The 19,627-nt window shown below is 41.1% G+C and overlaps 1 protein-coding gene across 5 annotated transcripts in view; it reads left to right on the top strand.

Annotated features, from left to right (window-relative positions):
* zmat4a (zinc finger, matrin-type 4a) overlaps positions 1-19,627 on the top strand; it is an 85,592-nt gene that overhangs the window by 50,717 nt on the left and 15,248 nt on the right. For all 5 annotated transcript variants that reach the window (XR_001658816.1, XR_001658815.1, XM_007573436.2 and 2 more), the window contains exons 5-6: positions 6,305-6,526; positions 17,372-17,468. Coding sequence is in view for 3 of the 5 variants with exons in the window: in XM_007573436.2 (XP_007573498.1) it covers positions 6,305-6,526; positions 17,372-17,468 (319 nt within the window). In the remaining 2 variants the exon portion in view is untranslated. The remainder of the gene's footprint in view (positions 1-6,304; positions 6,527-17,371; positions 17,469-19,627) is intronic.

Here is a 19,627-nt window from a genome sequence, read left to right as displayed (position 1 = left end):
GGATGCCATCTGTGGTCAATGGTTCAGAACAGGAGAAGCACCAGCTCAGCCAAAAAAAAGGGGGGGGGTTGGTTCAGTCATCCATTGAGCTGACACCCTGCTACCGGGGCCTCTCCCCCCAAACAAATATGAAAAACGAGGGAAAAACTTTTACGCTTGCAAGTGTTTTTCACTTTTTCTCGCCAGGGTTTCTACAGCCTTGAATGTGACATCTGCAGTGTCCACCACCGTCACCATTAAGTACAAAGTTTAACATCTATTTAATGATTTTACCCCATTACGAAGCCATATACACAGTTAATTTTTACCGTCAGAAACAAAAGGCTTTAAGGTTTTATCAGTAAAATGTTAAATGTGTTGCTCTTTGTTAATGGAAACTAAAACAACTGCAGCCTCCTGGACAGAGCTGGTTTTATGCTCTGAAACTGTTAATCAAAGCTCTGCTGTTGTTCAGGCACCCAGACACGTCCTGGTGGATAAATCCAACACACCTGGAGCTCTGGGATATTGATTACTACATAAACAACGTCAGCAGGTAGTCCTGTTGATCTGGTCTTTTGGGTCTAACTCTTCCTGCCAGCTGGCACCAAAAACACAACCCCACACATTTTAAATACTCTTATAATGGACACTACCAATACAACACAACACAGGTGGTTTAGTTAAAGCCTTGCTGGATGCCAGTGAGATTTTAGCAGCTCCGGAACTTAGACTATTCTACATAACATCAGCCACATGAATGTATATAAATGTTACTTTCACTTTTATTTTTAATGTCATTACTCTGTAGGGAACCAGGGAACTCAACACAGCCACTGTTGTGTTGAGTGTAGGGATGGGAATTGATGAGTTTATCGACACCGCTTCCATTATTGATTCTCATTGAGAAATAAACTCTTTAATTCAAAATATGCACCATGTTGTATTTGATTCAAACAAAATTAAAGCTTCCTTAAATCATAACACTCTCACTTTCTGATGCTCAGTAGGACTCCGATCAGGACTTGTAGAAGGCCAGTTCAAACCTGTCCAATCTTTTGCTCTTAGCCATTGTTTGTTTCCAGCTGTGTGTTGGGTCATTAACCTGTAAGAAGACGTAAGTGAGACCAGTTTCTAATGACAAGCAGCACATTTCTCTCCAGAATGCCTTGATGGTCTTGAGCTTTCATGGTACCCTGGACAGATTTAAGACACAATGTGCCAGATGAAGCAAAGCAGCCCCAGAATGAAAATATGTTTCACAACAGGGACAGTGTGCGCACGCATGTGTGTGTGTTTTTTTCTTGGTAGGCTACATTTTTGAATATGTGAACACTGAGTTGATGTGACTTGCTAAAAAGCTTCAGTTGGTCTCATCTCCCAAAGGACATTCTCCTAGAAGCTTTGTAACTTCTCAGTATGCATAGTGGCAAATTCCACTCTCACTTTTTTATGATTTGCTTTCAACAGCAGTGTTCTCCTTTACCTCAGACAAACAACAAATGGTGCAATCTGAACTGACGTGCCTCAGAGTTCACCTTTCATTTGTATGGAGGTTGTTCTGCCTCTTTGGTTGCCATTCGTGTTCTTTTCAATTTGTTCTCAAATTAGGGTGGGGGGTGTTTGTTGGGTGCTAGTTTGAAGGCTGGAGCTATAACAACGTCAGTTTTTTGTTTTCATACAGCCATCAGGAGCCATTTAGTAATATTAACCATGACGAAAGACTATGTCCAAATCCAAATTTATGTAATGCAGCAAATAGAGATTTCCAATTAACCTTGTCAAACGTCTTCTCTGCAGCTAATAAAACAATTAAACTGGATTTATTTTTGGGCGTTGCTGTAGTTTATCAGATTGATTAGTCTGTTTTTTTTTTTATATTTATAGGACATTTATGTATGCATGGTGGGACGCTTGAACTCAATATTGATTAGGCCAAACTGGACCTCAGTAACTCCAGGCCTTGCTATATTGCGTTTTATTTATTTATTTATTTATTTATTTATTTATTTATTTATTTATTTATTTATTTATTTATTTATTTTATAGTATTTACATACCATCATAGTCTAGGATTAGATTGGCAAACACCCTCTGAAGGCACCTCTGTTCCTCTGGGTTGCCCCTCCATCTGGTAGCATAATAAACTGCAGCTTCCCCTTGCTGTTGTTTAAACATGTAGTATAAAGTGGCCAGGGACTTCTGATCCATAGTTTAATGCAGCCGGTGCAGTGTTGAGCTAAAACCATCTGCTTCTGGGGTGGGGAGCAGTCCTGCATTCTGAATGGAGCTGGACCCTCCCTGAAGGCTCGGCGGGTCGCTACAACAGCACAGCTCTAATGACAAGCATCATGTTTTCATTTCTTCCATGTCTTGATGGGCTGTCAGGTTTTGTCTATGACTCTAGACGGTCATCTTCCAGACGCATCTCATATTAAGAGCCTTCATCTTCACACCCAAATGTGAGAAACTGCAGGTTAGAAACAAACTGTTGCAATAGACAAGTAGAGTTGACTGGGAATACATCTGATTTAAAATGGTGATACTTACTTGGGGATTTGCATAAGTAATTTCTTCCAAGTCACGTTTCAAGCGATTTAGGTCAGAGTTTATGTCAATTATTATTTGTGCGACTTAATTCTACCTGGAGTTTTAAACTCTAGTTGGCATCTCTGTATTTATTCATTCTTTTCTTTATGACTGTTTTACTCTGAGTTGGATCAGGACTTTAATGGCTATGAGGTCAACTTAATCAAATGACCTCAGATGGACCTTTCTAGAACTCTGAGCGATGACTAATGGAGGAGAGGGGATCGCTTTTTTTCACACCTTCATTTAAAAACTAGATTTTATGTTTTGCCTTTGACAAAAAGTAAAATGAGTTCCCTCTGACTCCTTACAGAGGAAAGCTGTTGTCCAGAGGTGGCTGGATCCTCTTCAGATTTTCTGCTACACACTATAAGCTAAAATAAGCTTTTGGAAAACACTTTTACAGAACACACACCTGTTTGGTAGCAGACTTCAGTGTTTTCATCATTATCCTGTAAAGCATAGGTGCTGAATTGAGGTTCCACTGTAAAAACACGTGAAATATGAACAGTCCTTACAGCTGCTTGCAGGAGTATTGAGACAGAGACAGTTACCATCCACAAGCAATGAAAAGGATGACTGTTATATTCCACTTTAATGCTAGAAGACAGAACCCCTGAATTTGCTGGTTTTGTGCCGTTATTTTCAACACTGTTAGGCCAATATCACATTTATTTGCTTAGATAGCTTCACCTTTACTTCACCTTACCTATTAAATATAAATAATGATGTGATAGTGGCAGTAGAAACCTACAAGACTGCCAGTCAGTGACTCTTTAAGATGGATGGGTGGGTGTGTCGGTGTCGGTGCTGGGAAAAGGTTGAATGGATATATTAGTTATTTGAAAAACTATCTTCTAATGTAATTATTATTATCCTGGGTTGGGTCATATGAAAGCCTCTTGGTGTGCAACCAGGTGCAGGCGATGCAGACAGGACGATTCAGTTCAATGCATCAGTTTTTAAAGATATAGTAGGACGTTCTGAGAAAACTGTGGACTTTGAGTTTGAACAAGCACGCCTGACGGCTCCTCCCTCACGGAGGCAGTCCAGAACCTGGAACATCAGGGTGTTTCTCCGCCATCAGCACTTCTGCAGCACACCGGCAACCGGGTGTGAGCAGTGCATGCACAAGCATGATTGACACTGCTAAGACATTCCTCCTGGCTCTGATTTGTTGTTTCTGATCAAGACTGGTGTATTTCCGCAAGTCACAGTAGGATCACTGGGGGGAGCTGGGAGTGATTCATTTAATTAAATTTTTTTAACAGATTACCTGTCATTTTATACTCATTCTCCAAAAATGAGCCCTCATAGAGGGATAATATCAGTGCTGTTGCAGGTAAACCTGTTTTACATGAACAACTTCCAAATCATCCATTTTGAGTGAGGGCGGCGCTTCACATTCAGGCCAAATTACAAAAATTTGGAGGTGAACATCCAGGCGCTGCAACAGGAAGTAAGGTCAAAGCACAAAGGTGCTATTAGTGCGCCCCTCTCTCCCACTCCCCTCTCACACCCGGTTTAAACTGTAAATCTACCTTAAAATAGCTTCAGCTAAAGCCTGGCTGTCTGCCAGAATTATAATACATCTGTAGTTACAGAATTATCTCAAGACTGCAGAATTCATGGTTAATAACTTTCTGTACGACTGCAAATCCAATCATGGCAATTGCCAACAACGGCCTTGCAAAATATGTGCATTGTTTTACATCCACTGAACTGAAATTAGTTGTTGATGATGTGCAGCATCGTTCAAAGTTTGCTTATAAAACGAGAAGCTGTAAATATGAAACATAAAGCCTGGTTACACATTACGCTGTTGACTGCAGTAACTGTTTATGTTCTGTGATGGATTCAGTAAATATTTCCCTCCCTGTGAGTTCAGAAGAGCAGGATGTCTGTATTGTTTTCATCTGTCATCCCAGGCTGCCAGATAACTGCCAGCATGTTGCTGTTCATGATGCGTCTCATCTACAAGAGTCGTTTAAAGACTGTTGATTTCATAATACCTGAGCTAAATTGCCATGCTTTCTGGACAAGGCATTAAAGCTGCTCACTGAACCGACAGGAGGGTCTAAATGTGGTCTGACGTTGCATTAGTTATTTGAAGAGGTCGTCCTACAGCCACCGAGCCTCAGATGAGAGCTGTTCAGAACCGAGCGCCTGCTGCTGTGGGGGGAAGCTTCAGCCACGTGCTGACAGCAAAGGTTCCTCACAGACTGCTTTTTTTTTTTCACTGGATTTGCCATTTTGAAATGTTGACTGGTGTAATGGTACGTAATGGGACAGCACTAAATGTTGACTTAGGGTAAGCTGAGCGCTGGAGTGTTAAAACCGATTAAGCTGATAGTGCCATTTTGTATCAGGAGCCCAGGGCGGTGTTTGGGGTTAACGCCGTCATCCATGCGTGAAAGTACAAACGGCCCCGCCTTGAGAAGAACGGGCTATTTCCTCCGTTTGCCAAGGAGAATTTAGCTTCTCCTCTTCAGGCATCTAATGAAGATAACAGCTTGTTATTCTGAGGGCTCCAATCAGGGCCGCGGCCGCCGTTTCAGCGTTGCAGATCAGAGCTCGTTAAATCCTTTGCGTTGTTCCCTTTCTGCTTGCTAAGGCAAACTTGTGTTTTCACCCCTGATGGCTGGCTGTGTTCTTGTATTTTTAGAAAACTCGGAAGCATAAGTTGCTGTAAGGCAGCTTGTAGCTCAGCTTCTTATTTAGTGTGTTGATGTTTTGGTAGATATTTTAGAGCAGTGGGATCCACAAATCCAGACCTCCAGGAGCACAGAGGACTCAAACCACTTTGCATCCCAGGAAGCAATGTGTGGATGGTCCATGGATGTCTAAGTTTAAAATGGTATATGGTGTAAACAGGATGATGTGGTTTTTTTGTTTTACATCATTTTTATCCATCAAGATGGATAAAATGTCTCTGTCTGTCTGTCATGAATGTATTTTATACTATTCTCAGTTTTTGGCCATAAAATAGTTTTTTCTGAAATTTTTTTTAGTGAAATCACAATTGAAAAACTATGAAAGACATTCAAACTGAATCGAATGGAGTTGTTGGCATATTGTTTTTTGACCCTATAATTGTTTTTTCAGTTTACGTCTAAGATTTGATTATTTGTCAGATTATTATGCATCTGCCTTTCATTTTTTGTGGGGGAAAAAAAATCAATGCTCTTATATTACAAACATCACAGAAATGACACAATTATAAAACTTAATCTCGTATTATGCTTCACCTACCAAGGGATGCATGACGGATGAAGATAATCTTGGGTTTTTCTGGCTGTCTGACTAATTTGGTTAAGAATTATCTGACCGCCTCGTAGAAGATTGGAATGACCAGATGGTCACATGATCATTACATAAAAGTAACGTCCCTGGTCGTGTTGCAGCAGGACACTGTGAACTCCACACCATTATTGCACAGGGACTTTTCAGAATGAGATCCATGAAAGGAGTTGCTGTTCAATGAAATTCAACTTTGTTTTCTTTTGATGAAATCTCTGCAACGAACGTTCTACAAAACACCAGCATGCATGGCAAAATAGGAAACAATAGACCTAACATACAGACCTAAATCAGCCTGAGATTGATGCGTCGATAAATAAGATTTACCTGTAGCCTCACTGCAGGTAAAGCCTTTTCTTTAAACTTGCTGACCAAATTGCAGACGTTTGAGGAGAGTTTATCATCACGTTTGTTTCTTTCCTGGTTTTCCTATCAGAGGCATCCCACAGTCCTGTAAAGAACTCCCCAGAAACTTCTCCCATGATGTCACCACGACAGCGCCGCGACTCAGACCGATACTGCCAGCTATGCAACGCCTGGTTCAACAACCCCGGCATGGCTCAGCAGCATTATGACGGGAAGAAGCACAAGAAGAACGCCACTAGAGCCGATCTGCTGGAGCAGCTGGGGCAGACCCTGGACATGGGGGAAATGAAAGGTACGGACGCCTCTCCAAATTCTTAAATACGAGTACAAAAACGGTTCAGGGTCACACACTAGAAAAACTTCAATTTAAGGTCCATGATCCCACAGAAAAGCTGCCAAACAAATCTACATACCTGTGTATGAAAAAAAAGATGTATATTTCTTTGTCCAACTTTTCCTCTCAGTGCACAGACACAGATTTTAGTTTTGCAAGTCACAAAATATAAAAGTGCTTCTCCATGAGGAATAAGGATCGAGTGACAGAGTAACCAGGTTCTTTTTTCAGAGGTTTTGCTCCAAAGATGACAACTTCTGTCCCGTCAGAATTTAAACGAAGAAGGTTTAGTGTCATTAAGGTTTTTCTATCTTCAAGAGATGCCTGATAAATCGATTTATCAGATTTTATGGATGGATATGGTGGAGAACCATCAGCATAACGGTGGAAGTTTATCCCATGTTGTCTGATGGTTTTTCATGTTGCAAATATAAATAAAGAATTGGTCCAAGCGTAGAGTCCTGTGGTACTTAACAAGTAACCCTGGAGTATGAAGACGATTTATTATTTATATGAACAACCTGGAATCTGTCTCACATATCATCAATGTAAACCACATTGTTTTCAGGACATCGTCTTCCTAAAGAAAAGCAAAGTTATTACCATCGTACACTCAGGTTATTCCATTTTCAAATGATTTTTTTTTTTTATGCTTTGCCCATAATCTCGTAAATCTAAAAAACTGCATAGGCTTCATCATACTAAAAAAAAATCCATAATTATTCCATTCGTAGGTTTTACCTTCTCAACCCTTATTACATTTTTGGTTACTGAAATGGTTGTAAATAAAATCTTTTCCCATATGGATTCTACTCTCTAGCAGAAAATCTTCAGGCGCTCTGGAGTTCTGCAGTTTCTAAACTAAATTATATCTGAGAACCTGTAACTGCTTCAGATCTTGCTGATTGGCCAAACGTTTGCTCCAAACATGCAGATCCGCATAGTTTTACATTTGTGCCCGGCTAATTTCCACCTCATCTGTTTTCCATTTCGCTGTTAAGGAAGGTGTTTTTATAAATATTAATGATCCATCTAATCAGACACCAAATAGAAAGCCAACCAGCGTAAAGCGTCACATGTGGCTCATCAGGTTGTGCTTCAAGCTGGGAGTGATAAATTACCATCAAATCAATTCCTCCACTGAAAACATGTTGGCTGTGTGATCCAGAAGGGCCCATAAACCTGGAGCCCGTCTCACTGTAAATCTGAACTCTGACTTGTGCTGCGACTGTCAGTGGGACTTCTTGGACTTCCACCAGCCTGACAGGCTATTGCTGTTTTACAAGGGAGGAACAGAATTGCCCTTGTTGCCTGTCTCCTGGTCACTGTGCGTCAATAAGAGTTTCACAAAATCATTTATGCCGGTGAAGGATGAGAGGAGAGCAGGAACTGCTCTAAACCGATCAGGCTCACGCTCATTAGTTAAGACTTGGTTAGTTTGTACAGTATCCTGTCTGTGAATCTTCAGCTTCCTGACTAACTGGCAGTAACAGGTGAGGGGTCTTCCTCCTATCCTGGTCCCCCAGGGGCCTGTTCTCTCCCCATTCCTTTTCGCTCATAATTGACTGCAGCTCAGATTAACCTTCTTTGAAACTCCTGCCGTACAGAAGACACCACTGCAATTGGTCTCATCTACAAACAATAGCTGCGTTTCAAAATTGCGGAAAATGATATTCTGAAAATAAATTTGCTTGATAGAAATGTGGCAGTTAAAAAAAAACTTTTTTCATTAGGATGAGGAGGTTTTTCAGCTGTATCAAAGTAGATGTAATTCACAAAACTGCAATGGAAACATTTTGCGCGTCACACCAGTCACATGATCAACAGCCGGATGTTACTACTGATGAAAACGAAGAAGAAGAATATGACAGGAAGTGGTAGAAGGATGACAGTTTGCTTTAGTTTTTTTCAGTCAGTGTGCAGCTGGCTCCTCCAGATCTCTCACAGCATCACAGTTCATAAAAAGTTGAGTCGTTTGAATCCACAGCTTTTCTGTTAAATCACACTGCAATTTCCCCAAATCACTGCATAAGTCGCCTCTTTCAAGAATAAGGGGTTTGTCTCTCCAACAACTGAATAATGTCTGCTCTGATTGGCCATGGCGGCATTATGAATATATTTCATGTATCTGTTTGCATCCATCGCTGCCGTGATTTTTAATAACTCATCACGTGAACAAGCTTATTCACGTGATTTTAATTTAATTTCTAAAAACTGAGACACCTGCATCAGTTCTGCTCATTTCTCTCTGCCTTGCTCAGCTACATGGATGTCCTCCTGGACCTGCTACACCAGGTGTGGGCAATTACTTTTCCAGAGGGCCCACATTAAAAACGTCAGCACCTTAATTTGATTAATTAATAATTTTAACACTGTCTCAATTTTTGTGCATGCAAAAGTCCTGAGTCAGAGCGTTGAATTCACGTGTTTCTAATATGCCTGTAAATCTGATGCAGAAGCAACATCAGCCAGCAGCAATAGAGGAACAATGTGCTTCTCTTGGGTTATATTTTTGCTTCAATAAACAATCTGATGGGACACGGGAAAAGGCTACAGCGTCCAAAATGTAAAAAAAAAAAAAACAGTTCTTCTACCACCTCTCTACTTTCCTTCCTACCTTACTTCGTTCGATGTTCTCTGTTGACTCTTGAACGAGTTAAAATAAAAACAACTCATAGAGGTAGCCTAATTTTGCCGTATTTAGTTGATATCGCTGTAAAAATGGTCATAAGGTGCTGCACATCGGTTTGCGCGCCATGATGACATAGTCATATAAATTATATGGCATGAATCCAGTGATTTGATCAAATCGCCAAACATGTCAGGGAGGAGAGGGGATTATTTGCTATTATTTCCAAGTTTTGTAAATACAGCTGTCTAGCAGCCTCGACTTGGTGTGCGACTGGAACAAGTCGGAAGCCAAGACGATGCTGGCAAAAGCAACTTGACAAAACCATCAACATGAGGTCACTGCAAAGGCTGCACAGTACACTCTTGTCAGAAACCTGCAGAAAGTCCAACAGCCTACACAGTTAAACGGCTCCTTTGTAAAGAATAAAAGGTTGTTGAATCGTTTGGTTATCTGAGCTGGAAGCTGAACCCCCAGACGGCCTTTTCATCGAGCCCACGACCCGCCCGCCACTTTCCCGTCTTTGTCTTTCTTCTCCATCTCCTGTTTCTCCTGCCATCAACTTTCTGCTCGGCAGCACCGCGGCGCTAAACTCCGTCTTTATGGAAGCTGATGCATATTTCATCCTATGGCAACATTCGGTGTCAGATTGCACATTTCCTCTGCTATCTGAGAGGCGTGTGAGGACAGCAGCGGGGTGTCAGAGAAAGCGTACGGCCGAGCAGAACGCCAACGAGAGAGGAGCGAAAAATGGGAAGAGATGGAAGGGAAGAATGATGAGTGCACTGAGTGCATGATGGGAAAGAGATTTTCTTCATCCAACATTCCCTCCTTCGTCCCTTCTCGGTGCTGTCTGCCGGACTTAGCACGCTGCGGCTAATTCTCCTCTCCACATGCAGACGCTGCTGATTTTTCCTGATGGGGATGATTTGCCTCTTCAGTCCTAATCAGCGCACTGCAGAAACACATCTTACCAAGTGTTTTTGTCTTACACACGATCATAATCCCGTTTGACATCACTCTGATGTATAAAACTGAGTCTGGTCTGGATATTCAGATATTATCTTTTCTACTTTGAACACAGACTTTCTCCTAAAATACTTTCTTTTGAAATGCAGAATAGTGTGCATTTCTCTGGTCAGCCAGTTTGGATAAAGCAGATCATGTGTTTTATGTGTGTGTGGTGTAACATTGCTGACAGGCTGCCTTTAATGTTCTGTGTGCCCAGAACACGTCCAACAACACAAACATGCTACCTGCCAAGTCTGGGACAGGATGACAGAGCCGTGTTGGCAGACCTGCTGCTGTGGTCCTGCTTGGTCCCATGTTGGCACTGACCTTGGCCCCGTCACCATGGAAACTCTGTTAACTCTGTTCCATCCTGCACTAACTTTTTCTTTGCTTTCTCCACACACTTAGAATACTGATGGACAAAATCTGTGGAATGGATGACCTTTATGCTCGGTCAGGTTCTAGTTATCCTTCCCAATCGCCCCAACACATGAACACAAATCCAGTTTCGTCATTGAACATTAAAACAGAGACAGATTTTATTCCAAAGTTTATTCAGAAATCACTTCATCCCAACACAGCGACATCTTCAAACAAATGGTTTATTTGGTGTAATGTCACAATAAATATGATTTCACTTGAGACATAATGTTGTTTTGGTTGGGAGGAATATTGATGTTGAAAACAAAAAGGGTTGAAAAAACAATGACTGGTGCAAAGTTATTTTATGTTTTTGTCACAATTTAGTGTCAAGCAGTTAAAAATATTGCATCTGACTTCAAAATTGGATGCCTGGTTTGACATGACATTTACGTTGAGTCTGAAGGCGTCATAAGAGCACTTCCTGTAAAACATGGCCTCATCATTGTGATGCTATATTTTTAACACCTTAGCATCTTTTTAGTGATGTGTATAGTTATCTCAGTCAGTATCACCTGTGGAGAATGTAGAACAGTATTTTAAGCCAGCAATTAACAAAAGGCTTATTTCCAAGTCAGTCATGTTCCATATCTGACAGATTAAAAAAGAAATACAATAAAAATGAACAATTTCAGTCTCTCTGTTTCTCTTTCCCCGTGTAACTCAGTAACAACGCCTGTTCTGGGGAATGTTCTTTCAACTTGGCTTGTACGCAGCATTACTGGATGGAGAAATACACAATGTTTTTGCCCCCCAAGTATGTTTGTTTATTGGACACAGACAACATGAATGTTTCCGTATAGTTTGACTGATGGGGAGTTTCAAATGCAGAGTTTCTCATATCTGCATTTGTTTTTAAAAGTAGCTATGAAACAGCTCGTGTACTTAATGTGGCCTTTTATTGTCACACGTTCATCTTCCATCAAAATGCTTTTACAGCCTATAATCTTTTCCATAAACCTGCTGTAGAGGAATACCCCAATATTTTATACCAGAAGGGATCCCATTGTACTATTTTTTTAATAATGAAAGTCAGACATTGTTCAGTGACCACACATGGTGTGTGGACATTGAGCTGACTTTGTTTTCATAAATTCCTAAAGTTGTCAAAGCTGTTTTGTCTCAGACCTTTTAGCCTCTGTCAGTACTCTTGCAAAACAAATAAAAATAATAATAGGGCATTTTACACTAACCTGTGTTTTGTTTTTTGTTTTTGTTTTTGTTTTTTTCAAATATCTTTAGACTTATGGTTATTTGACCACATTTTCAGCAATGAAAAAAAAAATCAAAAGGTAGAAATGAGTAGCAAAACTTCAAAAAAATACCCAAAATTTTCTGCTATATTTTCTTAATATACCTCTGTCAGGATCCCAGACTGTGAGTTAGTTTTGGGTTTTGGTATTATTTCTGTTCCTTACTTCTTTATGTTATTTACTTTTTTCAACTTTTACTTCAGTTCCTTCTTAGTGATTCCAGTTATGTTTAGACTTCAGATGTGTGCTGTTACTGCTGCTGGAGTTTTGCGTTACCACAGCGACAAAATTGACTACTTTTCAGGATTTGCATATGTACCTAGAAACACATCTTAACTTTTCGTTTGTAGAAAAATCTGAGTTATGTTCAGAAGTGTAAGAAGGCGTCATTTGTTCAGGATTTTTCACCTCGTCCTCACAAACGCAGATTTGGCTCTGCTGTCCTGCATTTCGGTCAGGTTGTAGCCACGAGGGTCTGCTTTCACAGAGTCTGCTCGGTTTTACTACAGTTTTCTGACAAACGCCTCACAGCTGTGGCTACAACGCCGCAGCGCGCCAAAAATCAGTGTGTGAATGTGTGAATAGGTGAGTGAATGAAGCTTTACAATTACGGGACATTTACCATAACTCAGCCTGACTCACAAATCTAAACTGGCCTCTTGACAACATTAAAGACCAGAGTCATTACACACCGTCTGAACCCTATCAGCCGTGTCATCATGGATCAGTGTCCTAGCAACTATACCGTCCCTCGGTGTTTTGTACTTTCTCAGGTGGTTGTGAACTGAAGTGTGTTTCCTCATTTTATCCGTTCTCTCTCTTGAGGCAGCTGAGGTCAGTCCTCACTCTGCCAAACATCCCAGCAGACGTGCCGGGTTCCTTCTAGCCCATCACAGCTGTTAATTGGAGACGCGGTCGTGGCAGACATGATTTAGCGCTCTGTTTTTCACCTTCTCAGAGCTGCCGTCGAAGCTCACAAGTTGCAGTTATCAAGCTGTTGCTCACGGCCGTGCTTTATATTCAGCGCTCCCTGTGACAATAAAAATAGATCTATAGCCTCCGTGGCAGACTCGGAGATGGGGAAATTGCACTGAGCTTATCAAGGTCCTCTTTCTAAAGAAAGAAAGGATGACGGCTTTTCAATCTGACTCTCGATTCAGAGATGCTCCCGGCTAATGCTCGACCGCTTCGGGATATTTAATCTTTGCTTTCTGCACAAATTCAGAGACCGGTCATATCTGGGATTTGACGAGTGCGACCGTTTTATTTCTTCAAGGGGATGAAAACACTTTTGAGCGATGATTTCATCATGGAAGTCCATTTCATGCTATACGGTCTACTTTAAAACATCTCCCTCTTGTGATTCAGCCAAACGCATTGCTTGGTCCACATTGGGATTTAGTGTGCGCCCTTTCAGCCGGGGCGCCCTTTCAGCTGGGGCGCCCTTTCAGCCGCGGCGCCCCGCTGCAGCCGTGGCAGGAGCGGGTTCAGCTTCCAGCCTGTGAATGGGCCAGATGGCAGCTGGCTCATTTAGCATGAGGTTCGGCCCAACAACACCTTTAGAAACAGTCCACCAGGAGGAGTGCACTGTTGATCAGTCACACTGCCAACGCGCTCCCTGCAAACCGCTAACTTAATAGCTCTCAATTAACTGAGCGAAAACAAGATAGTCAGGCTGTTGCAGCTTAAATAAGGATTCTTAACCTAGCAACCCCATGTACAGCTGAAACATCCAGACCTCATCAGGAATTAGCTTTAAGATCCTAAGAAGCAAAGTTATAGAATAAACATAGCAATAAAACATTGTATTTATTGTTTGTTCAAGTAACACAAAGTGATTTTAACTGTGTAACAAGTTCAGTTATAAGTATTGCTGTCAGTTGATTTAAAAAATTAATCTGATTTATCACACTAGTCATGGTTAATCACTACACTTAATTTTGTAAGTTTGAAATATAAATATGCCATTTTCAGAAAATGTGTAAAAAATATATTTTGTCTCAAACAAAACGTGTCGGAAGATTCTCTTTTTTCAGATTTTCTTGTTTACAAAGGTTTAAAATAAGTCACCTGCGAAGGTCAAATGCAACATATTCACGTTATATACACTTTGGTTTTGACCAAACTTCTGTCGCTGTTTTTTTTTTTTAAGTGAAATTAGTCGCAGGTCACACCACTCTGACTCTCCTCACTCATCTTTTCCCTCCTTTGTGTCTCTGTATTATCCACCGATGGCCTTCCTTACAGAGACTAGCAACACGACTCAAGTTTAAACATCTTCTGTGGTTCGTTGCTCCCCTGGTGACGAGCTGCTGTGAACAAGGTGACCCTCTGCTGGACAGAGGCTTTCAGGTCAAAATAATAGTCTGATCAACCTACATTGAAGTCCTCTAATCTTTTAGAGACTGGGAGGACGACTTAAAAAAAATAATTAAGAAGCATCTGGAGAACAGCTACAGTGTGGAAAACCTTAGCATAGGAGGTTATTACAAGAGTTATGTGTGATTGATGTACAAAACTAGCTTTATGTGCAAAGCGTGTGTGTGAGAGAAGATTGCCATTATAATACTAGTGAAAAATTGCTTTGCTGAATGATTAATCATTGATAGATAACCAAATAGAACATCTCTAGCAGCGTTTCTTTAACATTCACTTCAAGATGACAACCCAGCTAGCAAGCAAATGTTCAAACGTTGTCTGAACGTTCACTCCAAACATTCGCTCATTATGGGAAAATTTATGTTTGCTGGAATTTTACATATTCACTTTCAATGTCTTTAGAACCTGTATGGCAGCCAATACTTTTAACAAAATATCTATTTTTGTCTTCTTAGAAAGTCTGCATCTGTGAATGTTGTCTGAAAGTCTGTATGCGACGTTTCTGAGCATAACTGTGACACCTGATCCAACACAGGTGGGGTCATTTGAGAGGTCAGGCCTGGTTAGGGTTACACAGTAATACTGTTACTAAAATGAATGGAAATCCATTTTTAAAAATTCTTAAAATGATTAGAAAAACAAACGTGTGTGTGCGTCAGCTGAAATAACCACAACAGGAGGGTTGATTTCAAGATGTATTGTGATCTTATACAGTTTTAACATGCTTTTTTTTGTTTTTGCAGTTTATAGTCGGGCTACTTTCTTTCCAAACTTTAGCTCATGATTAAATAAAGATGGAACACATCAGAACAAATTTGTTTCCACATTCATCAGCTCCACAATCTGTTCCAGTTTTCATATAGAAAAAAAAAGAGAAATTCCATCCTAATCCATATAAATGACACCAGCGAGCCCATTTTTCTTCCCCTGCGTTCCCCTCCTGAGCTGCATCTCCATTTCACAACTCAACAAACGAGTTTCCAGTGACTCATCGGCGCCGCCCCAGAGGGTAGGAAGTAAAGGTGATGGAGGGGAGAGCCCACCAAGGCCCCGGGACCGCCGGCGCTCCATTGCTCATGCAGCACGTCGTCATACGGTGGATGGCACTGACTGATTTCTGGAGCCACTGTGTAACATTTCATCCTTTGGAAAAGAGTCTTGAAAAGCGGCTCGAAGCGCTCGCCCATGCTACCTGCTGCAAAACGTTTGTGTCATCTGCTGACTGCGTGGGGCGCCGACGGTGAAAGCTTATCGGCAGGGGGAATTGCTGCTGCTCTCTCCGGGGGAAATATTGCCCTCTATCAAAATGTTAGAGGGAAAACAGCTGACACTGCTGACTCAGAAGAAAACTGCTACTAGATGCAGATTTCCACCCTCTCCTTCCAAAACGTTGAAAGAATAAAGGAGAGAGGAAAAAAAAAAAAGCCCCTCCTTTCTAAATTTCAGCAGCTCAATCTCCAGTGACACATGATTCTGTAAACGTTTTATCAGACGCAGGAGGATATGGAAATGTGACTCAATGAGAGCACAGTGACATTTATTTTCTCTCGGCCTTTCGCTGGGAGCCACGCGAATGGGGAAGCTAACTTAATTTTGAGAGCAAGGCAATCAAGTGGGCCATTATTCATGCCGCAATAAGATTAGTGCAACACGACAGCGATTACGCGGGCTGCTCGCAATTCACAGCAACACTCGACACATCTGAAATCGCAGTGAAAAGGCTGCTGGTGTGTGATTGAATTAAGAGGAAATTAGCAACTTATTAGCATTTCTGGACGCCAATAATGCTGACAGATCCAGGTTCGTTTGAATTGTGGTCAGGCATGAAGTTCCTGTTGCTGATAAAGCTCAATCACAGATTTTGTTTGTTTGCTTTGCGCAAATAAACCAAATTTAATAAAGGTAAAGTAGACCAAAGTTTTTTATTGTTACATTCTTATCCAAGCTTATGAGGAGTCGAGTCGATGTCCCCAGAGGACTTTAACCATTTTAAAACGGCTTCAGCTGGAAGTCAAAGTTTAATTTTATTAACCCTTTAGCTGTTGTCTTGCTTTTGTTGAGTGGCTACGCAGGAAATAGAGGATGGAGGTCGTGTGCCAACAAAGATCTTCCTGTATGAAACACATGCTGAGAAAAGAACCTACAGAGAAAATGTTTGAGGCACAGCAGAAACTCTGGATACAATTTTCATTTGTTGGAGTTTAAAAAGTGGGGAAACTAGCAGAGGTTTGACTTTAGGAAACAAAAAAAAAACTACTTCCATTTTAACGTAGGTTTTCTTTGCCGTAGGGCATTTTGCCCTTGACCCAACATAATGCCTATAAATGTTGTAAATCTATGTTTCCATTAACCATAAAACTGCACAAATGGGAATTACAAAGATAATTTACTGAATGGAAACACGGTAAAAACAACTTTCTTTTCACTAGGATTAATTAGGTGGGGTTTTTTCAGCCGTACTGAAATAGATGTATTGCAAAGTTGCAAAGGAAACACTCTTTTCACACCATGAGTCATGTGATCAACAGCCGGTTGCTACTACTGGTAAAAACGACAACAAAGACGACAGGAAGTAGGAACAGAGTTTGCTTTTCTGGTCAGAGTTTGAACAAAAAAGCACACCTCTGCAAACGAGTTGGACTTTCTTGGCAAACAAACCAGAGTTCTGTTAAAGTGGTTTAAACGTGGCAACCTAAAAGTCTACATCCAAATATTTCTGTGCTGAGAAACAAAACCGAATGCTGTCAGATGAAACTGTGAAATGCAATTTCCGGGAGTCTTCAATCCGCTGTAGGTGCCACTCTAATAGATTTTTTCCACTCCATCACCAGCAGCCTGCGATCATGAAAAAGACACTGCAAGTCCACCTGCAAGATGAAAATACATTTGCATAAATCAATCATCCGGTTTTTTTTTTTTTTTTTTTTTTTTTTTTTTTTTACCCCCTTGCAGAATTGCTTTTCTGGTTCGGGTGGCTTGTCCGTGTGCCGTGCAATAGAGTGAAAATCATATTCCCACATCATGATTTAAGACGTGTCAGTCCGGTGTAATGAAGGCTGAGAAGTGTGTTTCCTGAATTGATTCATTCCGTGTGTTTGTGTTTGGTTGCAGGCCTGAAGCGGAGCTACACCTGTGAAGTGTGCGGCGTCACGCTCAACTCGGTGGCGCAGTACCACTCGCACCTGCAGGGCTCCAAGCACCAAAACAAGTGAGTGCGCCACGCGGCCGCCGTTCTCCGCCGCCGACATGCGGCGGAGCTAGAAGCCTCCGCACTCCGTCCACACCAACATGTGTTGTCTTTGCTTTCATCTGCTTCCCATGCGTTTCAAACGCGGCGCACTGCGGCGCATGCATAAATGATGACAATATTGTAATGAGCTGCACAGCCCCAACAGGAATTTCAGATGGACTCATTTTGCTTTAATTGAGCGTGTTTTTCTTTCTCATGCTGGAGCTAACTGGTGGCTGTGACACACACACAGGAGACGAGTTCCAGCTGAGAGTCAACAAGTTTTTACACGTCGGTCACAGCAAGCAAGCAGTTCACTGAATCTCAGTTTCTGCTAGACTGCTGTCAAGACATGAGCTAAAAAAAAAAAAGGAAAAAAAATTGGCAAAGATCTGCATCTGTGCTTGTACGTCCAATAAATTATACAGTATTAATCATCTAGTTCTCTTGTGAACAGACTGAAGGAAACACTGGCTTCCTGGTACATTCAACTAAAAACAAAAACAAAAAAAGCTTAGTTTAATAAGAGCAAGTATCAAATGCTGCAAACTCGCTTCACAAAACAGAAGTGCTCCAGACCGCTAGGGGGCGTCTATCATGGTAAAAACCAGCACACCCAGGGTCTGGACCCACTGATATTGAGAAATGATTGCTTCCTGTGGGCATGCAAAGTTTAAAATTTTGTCTGATTGTTAATGTGCCAGTTTGACGGTCTGAAGCTCACCGGAAGTTACCTTCTGTAAACAACCATCCTCCACTGCATAGAGAGAAGCGCAGAGTTGAAAAAGTTGGCTGTTGATGTTAGTTCAATATTTGGAAAAGTGACCAACACTGAATGGCTCTGTGCAGTTCCTCCACTGCCATTGCTAAAACTACAGGCAGTCTAAAACTCACAACAACAAACACTGCAACCTCTTCTTTTCTCTGATTGGCCTGATAGAAATTCTGCTGGACACAATCTAAGCACCTGTACCTTTTACCACACTTAACAACAGAGGAGCCAGTCAGCAGCAGCTCTAACCCCTATACCAGTATAACCTCTCCTGTCCCAGTGAAAAAGGTGAGCAACATTGTGTTCAGTGATGAGCTAGTTGGCATCATTCCAGGGAGTGATGGGGTTTTGTCTCACTTTGCCCTTTTTAGAATTACACAACAAAAAAATATTTATTACTGACAGAAATTCAAACAATCTTTGTAAAATAAAAAAAAAACAGACTCCCCTCTGGACTGAAGCCAGTCCAGACAGTCCTACCTTAGCTTGCATTTAAATTACAGATATCTATTCCCACATAGATATCTATGCAGTTATAGATAACTATGCAGTTATCTATAACTGCATTATTATTTATGCTGCACTTGTCTATAAGCCACACTTTCGGGGATTTTTGTGATGGGCACTTTTTCCATAAGCTAAATGACACTAACTGAAAATTATTTTAACAGACTTTTAAACAGTTACATTCAGTAAACAGTCAAGTATGAAACAGCCAATTGAAGTCAATAGGACTTCATCACATCTGCAAAAAGATTTCCTTTTTGCAGACGCGATCCTAAGGCCACCAAAATGGATCCCATCAACACCTTGACGGCTCCTAGAAATTTGTGACAAAGGGCAACTCTCACCGGATATTACTCTTTTTATGTTTCTCCAATCCGAACGGTTTGCAAATTCAACTTTTTCAGAAATTAGTGCTACCTTTTTTGAGGACAATTTACATTTACAATCACCCCAATTTACCTGATTTTGGAAATTTGGGGGGAACCGGAGCACCCAGAGGAAACCCCCACTAACACAAGAAGAACATGCAAACGTCCACGGAAAGATGAGCTTGGTTAAGAACTAAAATCTCTTTTCTGTGAAGATGCCGCCCATTTTTTTTTTTTTTGTCTAAAACATGAGATGAGTTTTTAGGTCTTGAAACGGTTCAGAACTTACCTGGACACTTTTTGTTAGTTGTTTGTTTTAGAGGTTTTCTTGCTTCTCTTCAGTTTTTGTTGCTTCTTGAGGCTCAAAGTGTGTCGTATCGTTTTCCACACTGAAGATGTTTCTTCAGAGACGCCTCCAATGGTTCAGGATCTTGGCTTTCCCTTTTCTCTGACAGAGTTTCCACACACAGGTCTGTCACTTCCATGGCTTC

Source organism: Poecilia formosa, unplaced genomic scaffold, assembly GCF_000485575.1.
Source record: "Poecilia formosa unplaced genomic scaffold, Poecilia_formosa-5.1.2 Scaffold329, whole genome shotgun sequence".
NCBI classification, from domain to species: domain Eukaryota; kingdom Metazoa; phylum Chordata; class Actinopteri; order Cyprinodontiformes; family Poeciliidae; genus Poecilia; species Poecilia formosa.
This window is presented reverse-complemented; position numbering and strand designations above follow the sequence as displayed.